Consider the following 22,532-nt stretch of genomic DNA (forward strand, 5'->3'; position numbering starts at 1 on the left):
TTCAGTAAAATGAAAGCCAGTTGCATTAAACACATCAGTAAATTGGACTCTGCGGCTCTGAGTAGAAAGTCTTATATAGAGTCTCTCAGCTGCAACAGAACCACAATTCTAAATAAATCTTCCCTTTTCTAAACATCTCCTAACATGTTTGCGACCTAGGAAATAAAGTTTTGTAGATGACTTTGTTTCTTTATTCACAGCATTCTGCAAAGAAATTAAACAGGATGTGGAGATGTCAGAATTGGATTGGGCACAGTAAGAAGTCTTACAACACCAGGTTAAAGTCCAACAAGTTAATTTGGAATCACGAGCTTTCGGAGCGCTGCTCCTTCGTCAGGTAAGTGGAGGTTAGTTCACCAACACATCATGGGCAAAAACACAAATTCACGATGATCTGTAATTATCGTGCAATTGTGTCTTTGCCCATATATGCCGCGTTTGTGAATTAATCTCCACTCACCTGATGAAGGAACAGCGCTCTGAAAGCTCATGATTCCAAATAAACCTATTGGAATTTAACCTGGTGTTGTGAGACTTCATGCCGTGCATAAACAGATCAGCTGTAATCTTGTTAAATTTATTTTAAAATATTTTGGCAGGATTCCTTCTGACAGCAGGATTTCTGAATAACAGTCTGATGCTCTTAGTGCAAAATTGACCACTTCCGATCTGTTTCTTTCTGCAGCTCTTTGAGAAGTTGCTACCACTGGAGAACTTGCAAGCCAGAGTCAATGCAGTCGTTGATATGATCACCACAAACCATAAAAGCATCAACCGTAATACCCTGCGTTTTGCTGCTACCGCTTTCTACTATAAACTTAAAGCAGCAGATGAGTACATCCCTGCTTCGAAATTTGGTGGAAACATCACACTGCTGCGTGCGAAGACCACCCATGAGCTTCAAGAGGGTATGGGTGGAGATTACCAACTCTCTGAGGTGAGCTGTTGTTTTTGGATACTTGCATTTTGTTCCTCACTCTGGCTGAATTGTTCTCTTTATTGGTTTGTAAAAGCCTGCTTAGGTTCCTGGTTTAGAATCCTGGAACTCCCTTCCTTGATAGCACTGTGGATGTACCTACAGACTGCAATGGTTCAAAAAGGCAGCTCACTACAACCATCTCGAGGGCGGTTGGGGCTGGGTCAAAAATGATGGCTTTGCCAGTGGCGTCCTGATTTCGGATGCATTTCTTCTCCTGTTGGTACAAGTGAGGAATACAAAATCTAGCTCCCTTACACATTAGCTTGGTTATTCCTCTGAATGCCTCTATTTTTCACTTAATGTACACATGCACACTGTTATCATGTGTGGAATGATTGTCATTCCCTTTCTCATGCCACCTCCTGATTATTTTTTTAAATTTACCCATGATTTGGCAAGGTCAATAGTTATGGCCCAACCTTAACTGCTCTTGAGAAGGTGGTTTTTGACTTGTCTGCTTGATCTGCTGCAGTCTGCATGGCAAAGGTACTTCCAGAGAACTGTTAAGAGAGGGAGTTCCAGGATTTTTACCCAGAAAGAATGAAGGAATGCTGCTTTATTTTCATGGCAAGGTGGGACATGGGTTGTAGGGGGATTTGCAGGTCGGAGAGGGATTTGCAGGTCGTGGTGTCCCTACGCACCTGCGGTCCGTTGTCCTTCTAGTCACTGACAGCACCTTCCAAACCAAAGGAGGCTTGATGAGTTGCTGCAGTCTGTTGTAAAGATGGTACACACTGCTGCCACAGTGTGTCGGCGGTGGAGGGAATGAATGTATAAGGTGATGGATGAGGTGCCAATCAAGATGACTCCTTTAGTCTGCCCTTCCCTATGCCAGCCAGCCAGTGGGCACTCTCTCACTACCACACTATATTGCGGATTGGCGTCTCAAATCCACTAGCGCCCACAACGAAATTATTTTGTTATCTTTTCTCCTCACTTCAGAAAGGACAGTGAGGTTGTCTAATGCACTACCTTGTTCCTCTACATAAGCCTTTTAAGAATGTGTTATTCCAAACATCCTTGGTTTCGGAAAGTCTAAATGCTCATGTCAGCTGCCCTCATCCTCATCAAAGAATTTGTAAGTCCTTTGCAATAAAATCTCTTTGTAGATTCTCTGCAATGTAGATTTTGAGGATAGTGATTTTCTGCAGTATTGAGCTGATGGCCCCCTGTGTAAAGTGTACTTGTTAATGTCAATTAAAACTCCTGCCTTGTGAGTAAACATATGGATCATTATCAGGTGAATGTAATCTGTTGTCAGTGAAGTCCTTGATGCAGAGCTATAGGTACATGGAAGATGGACCTCTTAGTCATATTAATGAACAGGAACCCAAGCCAAACAAGATGAAAAACCTAATGTTAACCTAAATCTCAGGTTATATGAATGCAAATGGTTTTTGACCAAGTCTCAGTCCTCAGCTTCATTTCATAATGAGGTTTCTTCAGCTTCACTAAAATAGCCAGTGGTATAGGAAGAGTGCAACTCTTTAGTTGTGTCTTTGTGTGTTAGCCATGGCTCCGTTGGTAGCACTTTTGCCTCGGAGTCAGAAGGTTGTGGTTTCGGGTCCCACTCCAGGACTTGAGCACAAAGATCAAGCTGGCACTCCAGTTCAGTACTGAGAACACATCCCAAACATGTAAAAGATGCTATATAAATATCAATCTTTTTCTTTTCAGGTATCGGCTCCAATTCTATGGGGGTAACTTTTACCTAACCTGCCCATTGGGAAACCGGCGGGTTAAGGTTACAATAACCCCCTAGTGTATATTTCTGTGGAAAATGTGATGAATTTCATTATTATTTGCATCTCATTCTTTCGCCTTCAGGTTTGTGACGGCGTGGTCTTAATTCACGTGATTGAAGGAGATCACTGGACATTCTTAAAGGGAGCTTCGGTGGATTCTGTCGTCAGCATCATCCACAACACTTTGGCAGAGCCAAGAGTTGCTGCTCGGGAGGGCTGAACCAGAGGATTTCTACGTTGTCCAATCGGCCATGGTTCCTGGCGCGTGCAATAGATTGTACAGCTGTCGAGTCTTTTCGCACAACAATGTTGCAAAAACTGTAATTTTTTTTGTCGCTTAGTTGTAGTTCAAGGCAGTAAATATAGTGCTTAATGGAGAAACTGGTACATAGTCGGACCAAAACGGGCAAACACAAAAAACTGACTGATCTATTTCTGAGACATTCATTGTCTATGAGGAAATAGAAATTGATGATGCTGCAGTTTTTAATTTGTCCAGTTGAATTGCTTGTAAAACAACAATGTATGTGGAACCTACCAATAGCATGACCCATTCCTCTGTATTTTTTTCACGAAAGTCATGTTTATAATTTTTGTCCCAAACTGTAAACTATTTGTGTTTTTGTGCGTTGAATGAAATAAAGGTCAATTCTGTTATTTTTTTTTAGTATGAAGTCTGGTATTGCGAAAAAAGGTTGTTTTTTTTAAAAAAAACAACTGTTACACGTGGAATGGTCAAATGTGTAAGTGCCTGGCCCCGAATCAGAAGATGCTGAATTCGAGTCCCAGGAATCCGAGAATCTCGCACCAGTTTGATTCGCCTCTCCAGATCGAATGAAGCCGCTGGTTGGAACAATGGCCAGAGATGAGCTTGCCCGTTGTGTTGAATGAGAAGCTGACGTCTTTATCCTCGGGCTCTCCCAATGGCAGTCCCTGCCAGCAAGTGGCAGTTACAACAAATCCCACCATTTAGACTCTGCCGGCCCAGATATTTTACTAAAGCAACAGGTGCCATCTAACAAAACTACCTACACAAGATGGAGGGAGGTAACAGAATTTTTTTCCCCCTTGTTTATGCCTGTCAATTATTTTTTTGCCCCTCCTACACAGGCAGCATAGTGGTTAGCACTGCTGTCTCATAACGCCAGGGACCCGGGTTCGATTCCAGCCTTGGGTGAATGTCTGTGTGGAGTTGGCATGTTCTCCCCATGTCTGTGTGGGTTTCCTCCAGGTGCTCCAGTTTCCTCCCACTGTCTAAAGATGTGCATGTTAGGTGGATTGGCAGTGCTAAATTGCCCCTTTAGTGTCTCATGATGTGAAGGTTAGGGGCCAAATGGCCTCTTCTGAACAGTAGGGATTCTATGAACACCTGGTTAGATAATTAACAGACATTTCTGGTGCACTCGCTGGATAATTCGCAAATTCCACAGAACCTCCCTTCAGCAAAACCAAATCACACAAGGGGATTTCTAATTTAATACAAGGGACCTAATGATGTGAGCATTTTATGTGGTCAATGAACGATTCTGCATTTTGTAAACGCAGGGATATTTCAGTAAAGCACCAGTGTGTGTGTGTGTTGCATGTGTCACCATCCTGTAAGACTCCCATTAAACTGATGAAATGTTCAATCTGAAATTTTTGAACAAAGAGGTACTACATAATCCCTTTGACACAATGCGCCAAATAATTTTACATGGGGGGAGGGAGGGATTTTCATATTCGTGTAAATGGGCCGATGCTGCTGTTTGAAGTGTCATGAGCAAACCAACATTGTTGAATTTATTTCATGTATTTTGTGACTTAACGTATTCTCCTTGGTTTTGTAAAACAGCCACTCTGGGCCATATTCACGACTCTCAGTTTATGTTTTAATAAAACACAATATTTGGTTTAAAATTCATTTTAAAGAACAGAAGGATGATTAAAGATGACTTTTTAGAAGTAATTTCAATTAATTATATATTTGAAAGGATTACATAGCTTGTCAATTTTTCGACAATGCAGAACTTGTGCCATTAAATCTGCTATTTCTCATGAGGATGTAATTAAATCTGACTAACTATAAAACTTTGCTTATCTGTCCCTCTGTTTCAGCTATCCTGACTACTGTAGATTATGATCATACAAGACAAATTGTAGTTCTAACATGTATTATTCTATCCAAGGCATTGCAATTTGTAGCATCAAACATCAAATAAAACGTAAAAATCACTTTCAATTTAAATTGTGGTTATCTCCTGATTCTGATTTGTTATCGTTTTTATCCAGTGTTTCGAAGTTGCTTTCCTTTGATAAGGTTCAACATTTCCGGACTGTTTTCTGAACTGCACCTGTATGGGTTGCAATGTCCTCTTAATGCATTGTAGCCTAACCCCGAATGTTTATCGCAACACAGTCAAACCAGATCTAGTGAAAAAGATCTAGAGTTTAGAAGGCTGAGGGGAGATCTTATAGAGACATGTAAGATAATGAAGGGGCTAGACAGGGTAGAGGCGGAGAGATTCTTTCCACTTGGAAAGGAAACAAGAACTAGAGGACACAGCCTCAAAATAAGGGGGAGTCAGTTTAGGACAGAGTTGAGGAGGAACTTCTCTCAGAGGGTAGTGAATCTCTGGAATTTTCTGCCCATTGAAGCAGTGCAGGCTACCTCGTTAAATATGTTTAAGTCGCAGGTAGATAGATTTCTGATCAATAAGGGAATTAAGGGTTATGGGGAGCGGGCGGGTAAGTGGAACTAAACCACTATCAGATCAGCCATGATCTTATTGAATGGCGGGGCAGGCTCGCGGGGCTAGATGGCCTACTCCTCCTATTTCTTATGTTCTTATGAAATTCCTCTGAGATTTGACTGAGTGGATTGTAGTGGAGCCTTTGAACCATTTCATTCTTGTATTAGCAACTGCATCTTTTATCACAGCCAGAGTTTGTCAAAGTTACATTCAGTGTTATCGAGAAATGCTGCAGGTCAAAATATCTGATGAGGTTGTCTCACAAGTTTACAAAAATGATTAAGACTGAAACCAGGTATCATGGCAATGAGGGGAAGAAATCATTATTCCATTCAATTATAACTCCAGGGGAGGCAGTGGCCTACTGGCATTGTCACTGGACTAGTAATCTCGAGACCCGGGGCAATGGTCTGGGGACCTGTGTTGTAAAACCCACCATGGTCGATGGTGAAATTTGAATTCAATAAAAATCTGGAATTAAAAGTCAAATGGTGACCATGAAACCATTGTCAGTTGTGAAAATTTATCTAGTTCATGTTTTTCCTTGGAGAAGGAAATCTGCCATCTTTCCCTGGTCTGACCTACATGTGACTCCAGATCCATAGCAATATGGTGACTCTTAATTGCCCCCTCAAGGGCAATTTGGGATGGGCAATAAATACTGGCCGAGCAACTGATGCCCATGTCCCACAAAAGAATTTTAAAAACTCATTGTATGTTTCTAATTTTATACAACTGGTTCATTTAAAAAATCTCATCCCAGAGAGAAGTTTGTCAAAAGTAAGCAATGAATGAAAGTCTGCCTGCATCATTATGGCAGCAAGGAGACAATCTGGCTGCCAGAATTGTCTTCAGTCTATTCCGGACGCACTTGAAGTGCAAGGAATTAATCTTCACAGCAATCACCGTGTAGCTCAATGCTTTTTATTCTATTGGCATCACCTTGGTTCTAGGCCAATTTTACCTCAAAATAAAATTAGTGAATTTTGGCAAATTTCGAGAAGATCGAAGAAGGCCAGTTCTACATTGAGGCACAAAGTCAAGTTTAGTCAGAAAGACTCATCAAGAAATCTCTCTCAGCCAATTCTATAGCTAGCCGGCACTGGAGTAACTTTATTCAGTGCAACTCAGTAATAGATGGGCAGCCTATATTTTCCACCAGGTGAAACAATTGCACTATCTCCTGGCACAATCAATAGCCTGCTATATGTCCTGTAAATATTGTAAAGCCCCAGTTTACTTGCCTTAAGACCTCCTTCCCACCCTGTATTGAGCCATTCAGCCCATTGAGCCTACTCTGCCATTTAATACAATCATGGCTGATTGGCCACTTAAAAGCCTTTTGCACCCACTATCCCCATAACCCTTTATGGTATTGTTAGTCAGAAATCTATCAACCTCTGCTTTAAAAAAATTCAATGACTGAGGTTCTGCAGCCTTCTGCAATAGAGAATTCCAAAGATTCACAACCCTCTGTGTAAAGAACTTTCTCCACATCTGGTCCTAGTGGCATCCCCCTTGTTTTCTAAAAAAAACAAAATGCTGAAAAATCTCAGCAGGTCTGACAACATCTGTGGAGAGAGAATAGACATGATGTGGTGATGCCGGCGTTGGACTGGGGTGAACACAGAGTTTTAACAACACCAGGTTAAAGTCCAACAGGTTTATTTGGTAGCAAATACCATTAGCTTTCGGAGCGCTGCTCCTTCATAGAGCCAGCGGTTCAAGTCTGGATCACCCTTCATCAGAGTTACCCCTTGTTTTGAAAATGTGTTTCCTGTTTCTAGACTCCCCAATCAAGGGAAACACATTATCTACTCTGTCTATTCCTTTAAGTATTTTGTACGTTTCAATTAGATCATCTCTCATTCTTCAAAACTCTAGAGAATACAGGCCCAGTTTGCCCAATCTATATTCATAAGACAATCCCGCCATCTGCGGACAAGTCTGGTGAACCTTCATTGCATTCCCCCTATGGCAACAATATCCTTTCTGAGGTAAAAATTGTTCTCCAGGTGCTGTCTAACCAAACTCCTACACAATCGAAGCAGGACCTCACTATTCCTGTACTCAGATATTCCAGTAGCCTTCCTAAACCCTTGCTGCATCTGCATGTTAGCCTTCAGTAACTTATGGACAAGGACACCCAGGTCCCTTTATACATCTACACTTTCTAATTTCTTATCATTTAGGAAATACTCTGTACATCTGTTCCTTTTGCCAAAATGGAATATATCTCATTATATTCCATCTGCCATGTTCTTGCCCACTCACTGGGCAGAATTTTACCGGCATGTCTGCTCGAGGTTTGTACAATCCCGCTTGAGGCCAAAGGAGAATGCCATTCTCCGAGCCTTGCCCGCCCCTGGAATTGGGGTGGGTGTGCCGGTAAAATTCCAGCCACTAAGTCTGTCCAAATCCTCCTGTAGTCATTTTAAATTTTGATTTAATTTATTATTGTCACATATTGGTACACAGTGAAAAATATTGTTTCTTCCATGCTATACAGACAAGGCATATCGTTCATAGAGAAGGAAATGAGAGGGTACAGAATGTGGTGTTGCAGTCATAGCCAGGGTGTAGAGAAAGATCAACTTAATTTAAGGTAAGTCCATTCAAAAGTCTGATGGCAGCAGGGAAGAAGCTGTTCTTGAGTCAGTTGGTGCATGCTCTCAGGCTTTTGTATCTTTTTCCCAACAGAAAAAGATGGGAGAGAGTATGCCTGGGGTGCATGGGGCTCTTTGATTATGCTGGCTGTTTTTCCGAGGCAGCAGGAAGTGTAGATAGAGTCAATGGGTGGGAGGCTAGTTTGTGTGATAGACTGGGCTATGTTCACAACTCCGCTTCCTCACAACACAATTTCTCACCTAGCTTTGTATCATCCGTGAACTTGGAAATATTACATTTGGTTCCCACATCTAAATCATTGATATATATTGTGATCAACTGGGGCCCAAGTATTGATCTTTGCGGTATCCCACCAGCCACGACTTGCCAACGCAAGAATAACCTGTTTATTCCTACTCTGTTTTCTGCCTGTTAGCCAATCCTCAATCCATGACAGTATGTTGCCTCCTATCCATGTGCTTTTATTTTGCTAATTAGTCTCCTGTGTGGGAGACTTTATCAAAAGCCTTCTGAAAGTCCAAATATATTACATCCATCCACTCTCCTTCATCAATTTTGTTAGGAACATCTTCAAAAAAACCCTAACAAGTTTGTCAAACATGATTTCCTATTTGTAAATCCATGCTATGTCCAAACAGATTATGATTGCCCAAGTGTTTCTTTTATAATAAATAGTCTCACAGCATCAGGTAAAAGTCCAACAGGTTTATTTGGTAGCACGAGCTTTCGGAGTGCTGTATCACTCACCTGATGAAGGGGCAATGCTCCAAAAGCTCGTGCTACCAAATAAACCTGCTGGACTTTAATCTGGTGTTGTGAGACTATTTACTGTGCCCACCCCAGTCCAACACCGGCAACTCTACATCATTTATAATAGATTCCAGCATTTTCTCTTCCACTGATGTAAGGCTAACAGATCTGTAGTACTCTGTTTCCTCTCTCCCTCCCTTCTTAAATAGTGTTACCTCCATGGCTATGGAGAACGATAGCTCTGGCCCAAAAGTTAAAATTCTAAATTGGAGCAAGGCCAATTTTGATGGTATCAGACAGGAACTTTCAAAAATTAATTGGGGGAGTCTCTTGGCAGGCAAAGGGATGTCTGGTAAGTGGGAGGCTTTCAAAATGTATTAACCAGGGTTCAGGGTAAACACATTCCTCTTAGAGTGAAAGGTAAGGCTGGTAGAAGTAGGGAGTCCTGGATGTCTCGGGATATTGAGGCCCTGGTCAAGAAGAAGAAGGAGGCACATGACATGCATAGACAGCTGGGATCAAGTGGATCCTTTGAAGAGTATAGAGGGTGTAGGAGTAGAGTTAAGAGAGAAATCAGGAGGGCAAAAAAAGGACATGAGATTGCTTTGGCAGATAAGACAAAGGAGAATCCAAAGAAATTCTACAACTACATAAAGAGCAAAAGAGTAACTAGGGAGAGAGTAGGGCCTCTAAAGGATCAACAAGGTCATCTATGTTTGGATCCACAAGAAATGTTTGAGATCCTATATGAATGTTTCTCATCAGTGTTTACTGTTGAGAAAGGCATGGATGTTGGGGAACTTGGGGAAGTAGACAGTGATGTCTTGAGGAGTGTACATATAACAGAGAAGGAGGTGCTGGAAGTCTTAAAGCACATCAGAAAGCAATCCATCACGCAAACCAGCCTCCCATCCATTGACTCTGTCTACACTTCCCGCTGCCTCGGCAAAGCAACCAGCATAATTAAGGACCCCACGCACCCCAGACATTCTTTCTTCCACCTTCTTCCTTCGGGAAAAAGATACAAAAGTCTGAGGTCACATACCAACCGACTCAAGAACAGCTTCTTCCCTGCTGCTGTCAGACTTTTGAATGGACTTACCTTGCATTAAGTTGATCTTTCTCTACACCCTAGCTCTGACTGTAACACTACATTCTGCACTCTCTTGTTTCCTTCTCTATGAACGGTATGTTGTGTCTGTATAGCACGCAAGAAACAATACTTTTCACTGTAAATACATATGACAATAATAAATCAATTCAAATCAAATCAAACATCAAGGTAAATAAATACCTCGGACCTGATGAAGTGTATCCCAGGACGTTGTGGGAGGCTAGGGAGGAAATTACGGGTCCCCTAGCAGAGATATTTGAATCATCGATAGCCACAGGTGAGGTGCCTGAAGATTGGAAGGTGGCAAATGTTGTGCCTTTGTTTAAAAAGGGCTGCAGGGAAAAGCCAGGAACTACAGGCCGGTGACCCTCACATCTGTAGTGGATAAGTTGTAAGAAGGTATTCTGAGAGGTAGGATCTACAGGCATTTAGAGAGGCAAGGACTGATTAGGGACAGTCAGCATAGCTTTGTGAGTGGAAAATCATGTCTCACAAATCTGATTGAATTTTTTGAAGGGGTAACCAAGAAGGTCAATGAGAGCAGTGCAGTTGATGTTGTCTACATGGACTTTAGCAAGGCCTTTGACAAGATACCACATGGTAGGTTGTTGCATAAGGTTAAATCTCACGGGATCCAGGGTGAGGTAGCCAAATGGATGCAAAATTGGCTGGATGACAGAATAAGAGTTTTAACAACACCAGGTTAAAGTCCAGCAGGTTTATTTGGTAGCAAATGCCATTAGCTTTCGGAGTGCTGCTCCTTCATCAGATGGAGTGGAGATTTCCACTCCATCTGACGAAGGAGCAGCGCTCCGAAAGCTAATGGCATTTGCTACCAAATAAACCTGTTGGACTTTAACCTGGTGTTGTTAAAACTCTTACTGTGTTTACCCCAGTCCAACGCCGGCATCTCCACATCATGGATGACAGAAGACAGAGGGTGGTTGTAGATGGTCATTTTTCAAACTGGAGGCTAGTGACCAGCGGTGTGCCTCAGGGATCGGTCCCGGGTCCACTGTTATTTGTCATTTATATTAATGATTTGGATGAGGATTTAGGAGGCATAGTTAGTAAGTTTGCAGATGACGCCAAGATTGGTGGCACAGTGGACAGTGAAGAAGGTTATCAAGGATTGCAGCGGGATCTTGATCAATTGGGTCAGTGGGCTGACGAATGGCAGATGGAGTTTAATTTAGATAAATGCGAGGTGATGCATTTTGGTAGATCGAACCAGGGCAGAACTTATTCAGGTACTGGTAGGGCGTTGGGGAGAGTTTTAGAACAAAGAAATCTAGGGGTACAGGTTCATAGCTCCTTGAAAGTGGAATCACAAATGGACAGAATGGTGAAGAAGACATTCAGCATGCTTGGTTTCATTGGTCAGAACATTGAATAGAGGAGTTGGGACGTCTTGTTGAAGTTGTACAAGACATTGGTAAGGTCACACTTGGAATTTTGTGTATAGTTCTGGTCACCCTATTATAGAAAGAATATTATTAAACTAGAAAGAGTGCAGAAAAGATTTACTAGGATGCTACTGGGACTTGATGGTTTGAGTTATAAGGAGAGGCTGGGTAGACTGAGACATTTTTCTCTGGAGCGTAGGAGGCTGAGGGGTGATCTTACAGAGGTCTATAAATAATGAGGGGCATAGATCAGCTAAATAGTCAATATCTTTTCCCAAAGGAAGGGGAGTCTAAAACTAGAGGGCATAGGTTTAAGGTGAGAGGGGAGAGATACAAAAGTGTCCAATTTTTCCACGCAGAGGGTGGTGAATCTCTGGAACAAGCTGCCAGAGGTAGTAGTAGAGGGAGGTACAAGGTTGTCTTTTAAAAAGAGTTTAGACAGTTGCATGGGTAAGATGGCTATAGAGGGATGTGGGCAAAACGTGGGCAATTGGGACAAGCTTAGTGGTTTAAAAAAAAGGGGTGGCATGGACAAGTTGGGCCGAAGGGCTTGTTTCCATGCTGTAAACCTCTACGACTCTATGATTTCCATCCTCCGAGAACCATCCAGAATCTATAGAATTTTGAAAGATGATCATCAATGCACCCACTATCTCCATAGCAACCTCTTTCAACACTCTGGGATGCATAGTATCAGGTCCTGGCTGACTAAAAATGGTTTGAATTCTACTTGTAACTATTGAAACAATTTGATAGTTTTTAATATTTTTTTTACTGCTGTCAATACTGAGGGGAGCATTAGGAATTACATCCATGTTATGATCTTGACGTTTTGAACATTATTATGAAACAGCTTAATGGCTAGCTCCATTAGTGGGCTGCATCCACTTACAATCTGAAATGCTGTATAGTGATGAATAACCCATGTACAACAACGAACCTTGAATGCAATGAATTTCACACTGAAATTTATATAGTGTTTTCTACTATGTTTTCAGTTCATTGAATGTCTGGTTCACAAGCTAAACTGGAACTAAAATAAAAGTACTTACGCTCAAAGAATACATTTAAGCAGACATACTCAGAGTATTGAATACTTTGGCAAATGTATTCCACAGAGTTTTCCCTTTCACTCCTGACAAAATGATTGGAGAAACTTTGATGAAAATGGGTTTAGGGACTATACTTGACTAAAGATAAAAGTAAATTAGAAAGTAGAAAATAGTATCATTCAATGTAGAATGAGATTTGACCAATGAGACAAAAGACGACAAGACCACTGCATTCTATAGTCATCAAATGTGTATTGTTTTTGAAATGGGTTAGGATATATACAATATCCTACCACACTGATATGATGTTGTAGATAAAATGGGGACAACACTTGAAGGAAACAATCATCCATTCAATATTTAATTGAAATATTAGCTAATTATTTACTAAAAATTTGTGATGAACACATTACATTGCAAACATTTATAATGCAATTTATACTTCGTATATGCAGGATCAGTTGGGCTTATTTATGGATTTTTCGTAAAATCCTGGAATTTGTTCATATCATAGAATCCTTACAGTGCAGAAGGAGGCCATTCAGCCCATCAAGTCTGTACCAACAACAATCACACCCATCCCCGTAACCCCACATATTTAGTATGTTATTTTTTCTGACACTAAGGGGTAATTTAGCATGGCCAATCCACCTAACTCACACACCTTTGGACTGTGGGAGGAACCTGGAGCACCCAGAGGAAACCCACGCAGACACAGGGAGAACATGCAAACACCAAACAGTCACCCAAGGCCGGAATTGAATCTGGGTCCCTGGTGCTGTGAGGCAGCAGTGCTAACCATCATGCTGCATTACAATGACAGCTGTTTATTCCTTCATCAGAAATAGCCTGTATTGTAAAGCTCCACCCCAGCACCTAAAGAATACATTAAAATTGGAACATTTTCATCATTCTTGTCCTGGTTTTTTGTTAGCTATCTGGTCGTGGCTTACTGCCCTCCCATGTCTATGAGTGAATAGGGCAATGTCCATACAAATAATATATAACTTGATGGAAAAAACATAGAAAATGCTGGAAAATCTCAGCAGGTCTAACAGCATCTGTGGAGAGAATAAAGCCAACGTTTCGAGACTGGGTGACCCTTCGTCAGAGCGGAAAACGTTTTGAATTCTACTTGTAATTATTGAAACAATTTGATAGTTTTTAATATATTTTTTACGGCTGTCAATAACAAGGGTTATTCGCTCTGACGAAGGGTCATCCAGACTCGAAACTCAATTTCTACACTAAATATTGCAAGGAGTCAGGAGGGAATTAAAATCCCAACTTTATAAATGAATGGTATTTTGTTGGGTGACTTGGACAGTTCTTTTTTTTGGAACTAATGGCTTTTATTATTCTCCAAAATATGACGCACACATTCAGTGTCTCTTGCTTGCAGCTTCAACCTGACCAGCAATTCGGTCCAGGTCTCTCTGCCCTTGTGAAGTCAGTCTGCGGCCACCATTGGGATCCTTCTCAACCATCTTCAGTCCTTCGAGAACCTGCAGCACCTTCCTGGCCACAGACTTGTTGTGCATGTTTTTCCCCCAAAGTCAAGTCCCCGGCAATTCCTCGCGCGGCCAGGGGCGGTGCTGTAGCCGGCGGACTGAATTTGCTGACAGGGCTTTCGTTTCCAGTCGGAGCCGAGAAACGGAGGGACCGGCCCGGCCGGCGGTCAGATTATAGGAGCGGACACGGAGCTAGAAACGGGCGAGCAGGGAAGGAACGGGGCGAGCGGTAAGAGGAGGCAGGCAACGGGAGAGAGAATCGCAGAGGACGGGGGGAAGGAGCACATTAATATCAGGCAGAATGGGAGGAAGGAAAAGCAGAGATGTGAAGGAGAGGGAGGGAGGCGAAGGAAGAAAGTCTGGCATTGAGATAGCGCCTTTCACAACCGCCCTAAAGCGCCTTATGGCCATTTGGGTACTTTATTAAAAAGTAAGAAGTACTGCCCCTGTTATAACGCAGGAAACATGGTAACCAATTCGTACAGAGCAAGATCTCACAAACAGCAACGTGATAACAACCAAGTGATTGTTGGTGGGGAGGTTAATATTAGTCAGAGCGCTGGGAGAACTCTCCTGCTGGTGGAAAAGTGCCATGTGATCTCTACTTTCCACCTCCTGAGAGGCCAGACAGTGCTTCAAATTAATATCTCACCTGACAGTGCAGCTCCCTCGGTACTGCACTGAAGTGTCAGCATAGCTTTTGTGCTCGAGACTCTGGAGTAGGATTTGAATGCACAACCTTCTGACTCAAAGAGTCAAGTGTTACCATTGGGAGGGAGAGAGATGGAAGAGGGAAGGATTGTGAAAAGGAGAGATAACAAAAAAAGTGGGAGAAAAGGGCATCTAGTTGCTGCAAAACAAATTTGTTCAACTACCCCCACTTTGGCTGGTAGTGACAGACTTTCTGTTTCATTTCTTAAGTGAACAAATTAAGTTAACAGATAATCAGCACAAAAGAAAGCTCTATACCCAAATTATTTAGTAATATAATTACTATAATTATTTAGTGATATTTAGTTATGCAGTTTAATTCTGTTGCATAAAGGATACTTGTACAAAGTTAAACAATTTTTCCCCTAAAGACAGTTAAGAGGGAAGCTAAGATTTTCAAAATTAATAAAGTTTTGACAGGATAATTGGATGGTTTTCATTAGTTGGCGATCATCACTAAGACAAAATGAGATTCAACAGAATTTTTACACAAACTTAATAGAAGATGGGAATAATTTTTTATCCCATCTCACTATTGAGGAAGAAACTAACATTTAAAATGGATTTGGATAAAGAAAAACTTATAAGGGCAGTGGAGCAGTGGTTAACACTGCTGCCCCACAGTATCAGGGACCTGGGTTCGATTCCAGGCTTGGATTACTGTCTGTGTGGAGTTTGCACATTCTCCCTGTGTCTGCATGTGTTTCCTCCGGGTGCTCTGGCTTCCTCGCACAGTCTAAAGATGTGCAGGTTAGATGGATTGGTCATGCTAAATTGTCTCTTAGTGTCAGGGGGACTAGCTAGGGTAAATGCATGGGGATAGGGCATGGGTGGGATTGTGGTCAGTGCAGACTCGATTTGCTGGATAGCCTCCTTCTGCACCGTATGATTCTATGATTCTATAACTGAGGTTGTGATAGATAGCTTCAGTGGAAGAGACATGATGGAAGGAATGACCTTAACACTGTAGTTTTGACCATATTTGGACTGAAATGTAAATGTCACACACCAATGAACTTGTTTGAAGTGTGGCAAATGCTTGCACAACCAGTCAATACTTTGAATTTGAAAATGTGTAAATGTAGATGTACCTGTGCTAAAAATTGCTTTTAATGTTGTTAATTCAAAGGTTATAATATGAATTTTTGTTCAGAGCAGTTTGCATTGAAGAATATAATGTATTGTGTAAATAATCCATTCTAAAACAAAAATTATTTGTCAAAGTGGGGTAAATGCAAAACAAAACGCTTATTAAAACATTTCCAAATGTTTACAATTACTATGAAAATCTATTGTGTAAAGTGCTTACTGCATGAGTAATTCAACAATTTAATAAAATATTACCATGTACTGATAATTGTTATCCTAAATAGCCTTAATATTTCTCAGTGAAGTTCGTTTGGTTTTAACAATAACAAGGAAAAACAGAATGAGTGAAATCTTTGTGGCAGTTTCCAGACACCACACGCAATGTCATATTGAACCTTTGTGACAAATTTGAGCCTGCTTTTCAAATACAGAGATTGTAGTTGGCAGAAGCTAATTAAGAAATGGATTTTACGGCTTGGCTGACTTGGTGGCAACCAGAAGGTTGGAACATAAGAAATAGGAGCAGGAGTGCTCATTTGACCCCATGAACTTGTTCCACCATTCAACTAGATCATGGCTGATCTTCCACCTCAACGCCATTTTCCCACACTATCCTCATTTCCCTTGAAGATGATGGGCTCAAGCCCCACTCTAGGACTGAGCACGTAGTCTAGGCCAGGCATATCTAACATGTCACTTGCAAGCTGAATCTAACAGATGAATTCCTTTGATCCATCCTACTAACCCCAATGGACTCATCTTTGCTCACTTACACACACAGATAGTTTCAGTATTGGCTCCTTTAAATGTCCCAGGCCAAAAGCATTTGCTCCATGATTGTCATGGATCCCAATCAGGAAACTGTTTTGCTGATTCACCAGACTGAGGAAGTTTGAAGAGCCGAGCCTGAATCTTCCCATTTTGAATGTTTTGTTGAAGATGGTGAGAGAAGTAAGAGAAAGGCAGGTGGTTTGAATGTTGTGTGTGGGGATCTCTTGTGTTGGTGGGTTTGAAACCTTTTATAGGTGGTCTCACAGTATATGAGGGGGTTTGATTTATTGCCAGATCAAAAGCAGCCCACTCACTGATTTTTAGCATGTGTACCTAGCCTTTAGATATCTCTGATCTAGACAAGCACTCCAGTGCAGGACTAAATGAATCCTGCACTGTTGAAGGTGCCAGATTTCAGATGAGATGTTAAGCTGAAGCCCTATCTGCATACTCAGGTAGATATAAAAGATCCCATGCCTTTCTTTTGAAGAGGAATATCAGTTTCTGTTTTCATCTCATGGGATGTAAGTGTCGCTGATAAGACCAATGTTTGCAGTCCATTCCTAGTTGCCTTGAACTGAGTTCCTTGTTAGGTCATTTCAGAGGGCAGTCAAGAATCAACCATACTGTTGTGGGTCTGGAGTCGCATGTAGGCCAGGCCAATTAAGGACAGCAGATTGCCTTCCCTAAAGGACATTAGTGAACCAGATGACTTTTTACAACAGTCGATGATAGCTTCATGCTCACCATTACTGAGACTAGCTTTCAATTCCAGATTATTTATTGGATTTGAGCCGATGCCTTCAAGAGCATTAGGCCGGGCCCCTGGCTTACTAGTCCAGTGACATTACCACTATGCCACCGCCTGACCTTTGAAGGACCCTTTACCTTTATCTGATTTCCCATTTGTGAGAGCTTGCAGCCATATTTGCCAACCATTTGATACTTCATGCAGCAATTGATTGGATGTGACATTTCTTTGAGGTGTCCTGAGGTGCTAAATAAACGAAAGCTCATGCTAAGAGAAAATAATGATTCTATTGTGCTTTGGGCTGAGTGAGCTATGTGTAGGAAAGGTTTACTCCAATGTTATTCTGGTTATCTTGCATCGGATTTGGAGTAGTTTATTGTCACAAAAGGAGTCAAGTTTCCAGCTAAGCATAAGCCATATTGGACTGTTATTGGACAGCCAGTTGCGATTAAGCAGTGTCTGTCATAGTGGTCTGATATCTGTTACTGCTAAGATCAGTATTTAGGGTTTCTTTTAAAGGCTTTGTTCTCCATTTTTACAGGCCAAGGCCAGGATGCCTAAACTTGATGGGTTTGATTTCTGGAAGACCACGCTGAATGGTGCTCGATACGTGGTTGCACCAATGGTGGATCAGAGTGAGCTTGCATGGAGGTTGCTGAGCCGTCGTCATGGTGCCCAGCTCTGTTACACTCCCATGCTTCACGCCCAGGTGTTTGTACGGGATGCAAACTACAGAAAGGAGAACTTATACAATGAGGCGAATGCAGAGGATCGACCACTAGTTGTTCAGGTATGGCGTCCAGGTCAGCTGTAGCAGGAATAAGGGCAAACTATCTCATCAGCTCTTTGAGCCTAGGCAATGATTATGTTTCCATATATCCTTAAATTGTAATGTTTTGTTTAATGATTTGAATTTAAGTATTTATATTTTGGGGATGGCATGGCGGCACAGTGGTTAGCATTGCTGCCTCACAGCTCCAGGAATCTGGGTTCGATTCTCATCTTGGGTCACTGTCTGTGTGGAGTTTGCACGTTCTCTCCATGTCTGCATAGGTTTATTCTGGGTGCTCCGGTTTCCTCCCACAGTCCAAAGATGTGCGGATTAGGGGCATTGGCTATGCTACATTGCCCCTTAGTATCCCGGGATGTGTCGATAAGAGGGATTAGTGGGATAAATATGTGAGATTGTGGGGATAGGGCCTAGGTGAGATTATTGTCGGTGCAGACTTGATGGGCCGAATGGCCTCCTGCACTGTAGGGTTTCTATGATAATTTGCAAGTCCAAAATGTGATGTAAAATATGCCAGAAAACGTAACATTGAAAGCCAGAAAATGCACCCAGTACTTAGACAAGAAAAACCTCGACTTTGTTATACTGCAATTATTTAAATTCTTATATTGTAACCTAATTACTGTTAGTGTCTTGTGCCCTCTTTGCATTGAGCTAATTTTCATACATGTATTTACAAGATCTGTTGTGATACTTCCATTTAGTATGCATGTTTGATTCCTTGCTTACATGCTAATTATTTTATACTTTATCCATTTCATTCAGTCATCAATTGGCTTAGTGATCTAAACTTTCTAAATCTTGGAGTGGGTTGGGTTGTTCATTATTTACCCTGCTACTGATTTTAATTTCTACAGACAGAATTTGATTATCATGAGTTCATCTCTGCTTCCTTGAATGCCCTGTCTGTGATGTGATCTATTTCCAGCCTGAAAAAAATGTTAAGGCCAATTTGCTATCCAGTGCTACACTACATCTCCTTTTTGACGGCTCCTTAATTTTGCCATTGAACACTAATGTTAAATGTAGTTTAAAAAAAAAACATTTTAGAGTTTAGTGTTAAACCCTGTTTGCAATGTCAATAATATCTTTGGAAAAAAAAACTCCAAGTTAAACAGTAGTATTTTTATGTCTGTCCTTTATGAAGTTATACTTTTCAGAATGTTCAGATCTTTATATTTTCCCCAGACACAGATAATAAACTTTACTGTTCTGTAGTTTCAGGTCTTTTGAGCCCTTATCAGCAATTTTGATTCTCAGCAATTAGTCCAAAGCTAAGCAAACTTTTAAATGTCCTATTGAGTACTGCACGGGGAAGAATTCTCTGCTTTTGCAAACGGATTCAGATGGATCACTGGGGTACAGTAGAGAGAGGCAATTTGGGAAGGAGGAATGCACTCCTGTAGTGGATCCCTGTTTTACATGGTAAACCAATACAGGTAAACCAATATCCCCAAGCACAATAACAGAAACTGACCACAGCATATTTTAGAGGCCTAAAGCTGGTCTCATTATTTATCTTTATTGTGTTCTAATTTCAGACTCACTTTTTTTTCTTCCAGTTCTGTGCGAATGATCCAGAAGTGTTTGTACAAGCCTGTCTCCTAGCTCAAGATTACTGCAATGCCATTGACCTGAACTTGGGCTGTCCACAGATGATTGCAAAACGAGGTATCAGAGTGCATTTCTGTTTTCTTGATGAGCTGACCTACACTGATACTGGCATAAAGCAAACAGTTACTAAATATCCAGGCAATGGAATCACCACATCTGGTCAACATTTGGATCCAGCATGTGACAAATTACTGATTGAAATGACAGCAGCTTTGTACTTGTTTTATTACCTGTCGTACAGAAATGGTTGCAGAGACTAGCAAAGTGTTCCAGTAAGGAATTTGAGTCATATATGGCACAGGGGGAGGCCATCTGGCTCATTAATTTCATGCTGGAATTAGCTCCCTTTACATTATAATGTTGAAGTTGAATCAACAAAAGCTGGAATGTGGAACAAAATATGGAATGTGCTTTGTTATGAGGTACTAATAATATATGAAGTAGTTTACTTAGCCTAAAATTGTATTTCAATGTTTTGTAATTTAAATACTGCAGTTGAAGATTTATCCGCTAAAACAGCAGGTATATTGCAATTCGTTTTAGAAAACATGCAAAGATTGAACGGTTATGACTGTGGCCTGAGTCCTAGCATTTTAATCTTGAAATGTTATGGATTTCCTGGTCTAGTAATACGAAAGATCTAATGGCTGGTGTCAGCATAAACATTGCTTTAGAGTAATATCAATGCGCAGTTAGGGCTGATTATTAAGTAAGAAAGTGGTCTTGATTGTAATCTCCTGGACGAGTATAACATGTTGCACCACTTGTACTATGCCAAACGTTTACAGTTTGAGTCAGGTGAGTAACTTCCATGCAGTGTATTAATATAGTAACAGCAGTGTCTTTTTTTTTACAAATCTAAGACAGTTCCACAATTAACTGAAGTTAAACTGACCATGTTCTTTCCCAACTCTTAACGCACAGATCTAGCCCTGACATTGCAGCACCATCTAGTGTGCAATTATGATCGTGCAGTTTGTGGTGAAATTATATTTGGAAACGATCTTGCAAATCAAGAAAACAAATTAGTTTCAAATGTATTCATTCCAATATTTTAGTAAGCTTAAATAGTTCTGAACTACAAATTGCGCATCCATGTGATTTAAGTAACTAAATGTTTACTTCCAGTTTGGCAAGATGGTCATATAAAAGGTTGAAACTTTTTCAGAAGCACATTTTGAATGTTTGGATGCAAGTAGCCCAAGATAAAGATCATGGGACAACGTTTGGGATCTAATCGTTATCTCGTGGCCACCCTATTTTTTCATGCACATCTGACTTGAAATGTTATCTAAATGGAAATGCAAGCTCTTTTGATAAATGCAAGCAAACTTAATATTTGCAATCCATTGGACTGTAACCAATGTTTGTTACGTATGAGAGCATGCAAAGGATAAGAAAATCAATTCTAGAATCTGGAAAGATAAAATGAGACCTGTGAGACAAAGTGGTCTGAAGTTCACACAGTTACAAAATTGATCTCCACTAGATTTTAAACTTCTGATTGAGTTGTGGGCACCAGTGGCACTAAAAGATCGAGCCTCATATTTTCTATTCTTGATGTGCTTTCAAATTCCAATATCTTCCATAAATGACACCATGAGGGTCTATTTAAATGAGTATACTAAATTGGCATCCCTATACCCACATAAAAGGATGAGTGTAAGGCAGTGAATCAGTCATGATCTTATTCTGGTTTAAGATGCACTTTGAACCAAATAGAGTTTAATTTGTGGGAATATTTGGAAATATTTTTGGCGTTGGGAATTGGTGGGTGACATACTCAGAATTTTCCAACCATTTACCTTATTCAATGGAATCCCTACAGTGCAGAAGGAGGCCATTTGGCCCATCGAGTCTGCACCAACTCTCTGACAGAGTATCTTACCCAGGTCCACACGCCTGCCCTATCCCGTAACCTCTCACGTTTACCATGGTTAATCCACCTAAACAGCACATCTTTGAACTGTGGGATGAAACCGGAGCACCTGGAGGAAACCCACACAGGTATGGGAGAATGTGCAAACTCCACGCAGACAGCCATCCCAAGGCTGGAATCGAACCCAGGTCCTTGGTGCTGTGAGGCAGCAGTGCTAACCACTGTGCCACCGTGCCACCCTTGTGCGGAAAACCTGCAGCTTCAATGAATTCCCTCCTCCATGTGAGGACTATAAGCCTTGCAGGGACCTTCTGAAAGTTCTGTCCCTTGAGCTTACCTCATCCTTGAAAACAGCAACCCTATTTTAACCAAGTGGAAAATACTTTGAGAATGTCCAAGCTAACTATAATTAAACTTGACTTCCTTGTGATTTATCTATTCACAGGGCACTATGGAGCATTTCTACAGGAAGAATGGGACTTACTACACAAAATGCGTGAGTGCTTAATTGGTTATTGCAGCAAAACATTCTGCATGGGATCTCTTCAATTTCTTGAAGCTGAATTATGAATGTTTTAGCATTTGACATCAAGTGCTTCTGGTTCAAAATTCCATTCCAAGAGATACTTAATGTGGGTGCAAGGTGCTCACAAATGTTTCCTACCATATACTTGCCTCTTCCGTGTGGTGTACTGTAAAAAGAAAACATAAAGGCATTTGAGTGATGAATATGGGGAGGGAGCTCTGTGAAGTTAAATCATTGTATGTTTTGCATGGAGCCGATAAGATTTAGGCTTTTTACTTAAAGTATGCTTTTCTTAAATTCATTCATGGGAATGTGGGTGTAATTGGCATGGACTTCTCTTTTTGCCCTTGAGAAGGTGATGGTGAGCTGTCTTCTTGAACCACTGCAATCTGTGTGGTGCCTGTATACCAACAGTGCTGTTAGCTAGGGAGTTCCAGGATTTTGTTTCAGCTATATCCAGTAATCCAGAAATATATACTGCACT

General features: G+C 41.1%; 2 protein-coding genes across 3 annotated transcripts in view; both read left to right on the top strand.

Annotated features, from left to right (window-relative positions):
- The window catches only part of fasn (fatty acid synthase), a 100,937-nt gene extending 95,986 nt beyond the window's left edge, over positions 1 to 4,951 (top strand). The window contains exons 42-43 of the mRNA XM_078225528.1: positions 686 to 937; positions 2,807 to 4,951. Coding sequence (XP_078081654.1) covers positions 686 to 937; positions 2,807 to 2,944 — 390 coding nt within the window. The 3' untranslated portion in view covers positions 2,945 to 4,951. The remainder of the gene's footprint in view (positions 1 to 685; positions 938 to 2,806) is intronic.
- Positions 4,952 to 13,991: 9,040 nt separating this feature from the next.
- The window catches only part of dus1l (dihydrouridine synthase 1-like (S. cerevisiae)), a 67,039-nt gene continuing 58,498 nt past the window's right edge, over positions 13,992 to 22,532 (top strand). Inside the window, exons 1-4 of one of the 2 annotated variants that reach the window (XM_078225543.1) lie at positions 13,992 to 14,146; positions 17,781 to 18,029; positions 19,592 to 19,700; positions 21,968 to 22,018. In XM_078225543.1, coding sequence (XP_078081669.1) covers positions 17,793 to 18,029; positions 19,592 to 19,700; positions 21,968 to 22,018 — 397 coding nt within the window. In that variant the 5' untranslated portion in view covers positions 13,992 to 14,146; positions 17,781 to 17,792. The remainder of the gene's footprint in view (positions 14,147 to 17,780; positions 18,030 to 19,591; positions 19,701 to 21,967; positions 22,019 to 22,532) is intronic. The other variant, XM_078225544.1, reaches the window with a different exon arrangement.

This window comes from Mustelus asterias, chromosome 12, assembly GCF_964213995.1.
Source record: "Mustelus asterias chromosome 12, sMusAst1.hap1.1, whole genome shotgun sequence".
In the NCBI taxonomy this organism is placed as follows: domain Eukaryota; kingdom Metazoa; phylum Chordata; class Chondrichthyes; order Carcharhiniformes; family Triakidae; genus Mustelus; species Mustelus asterias.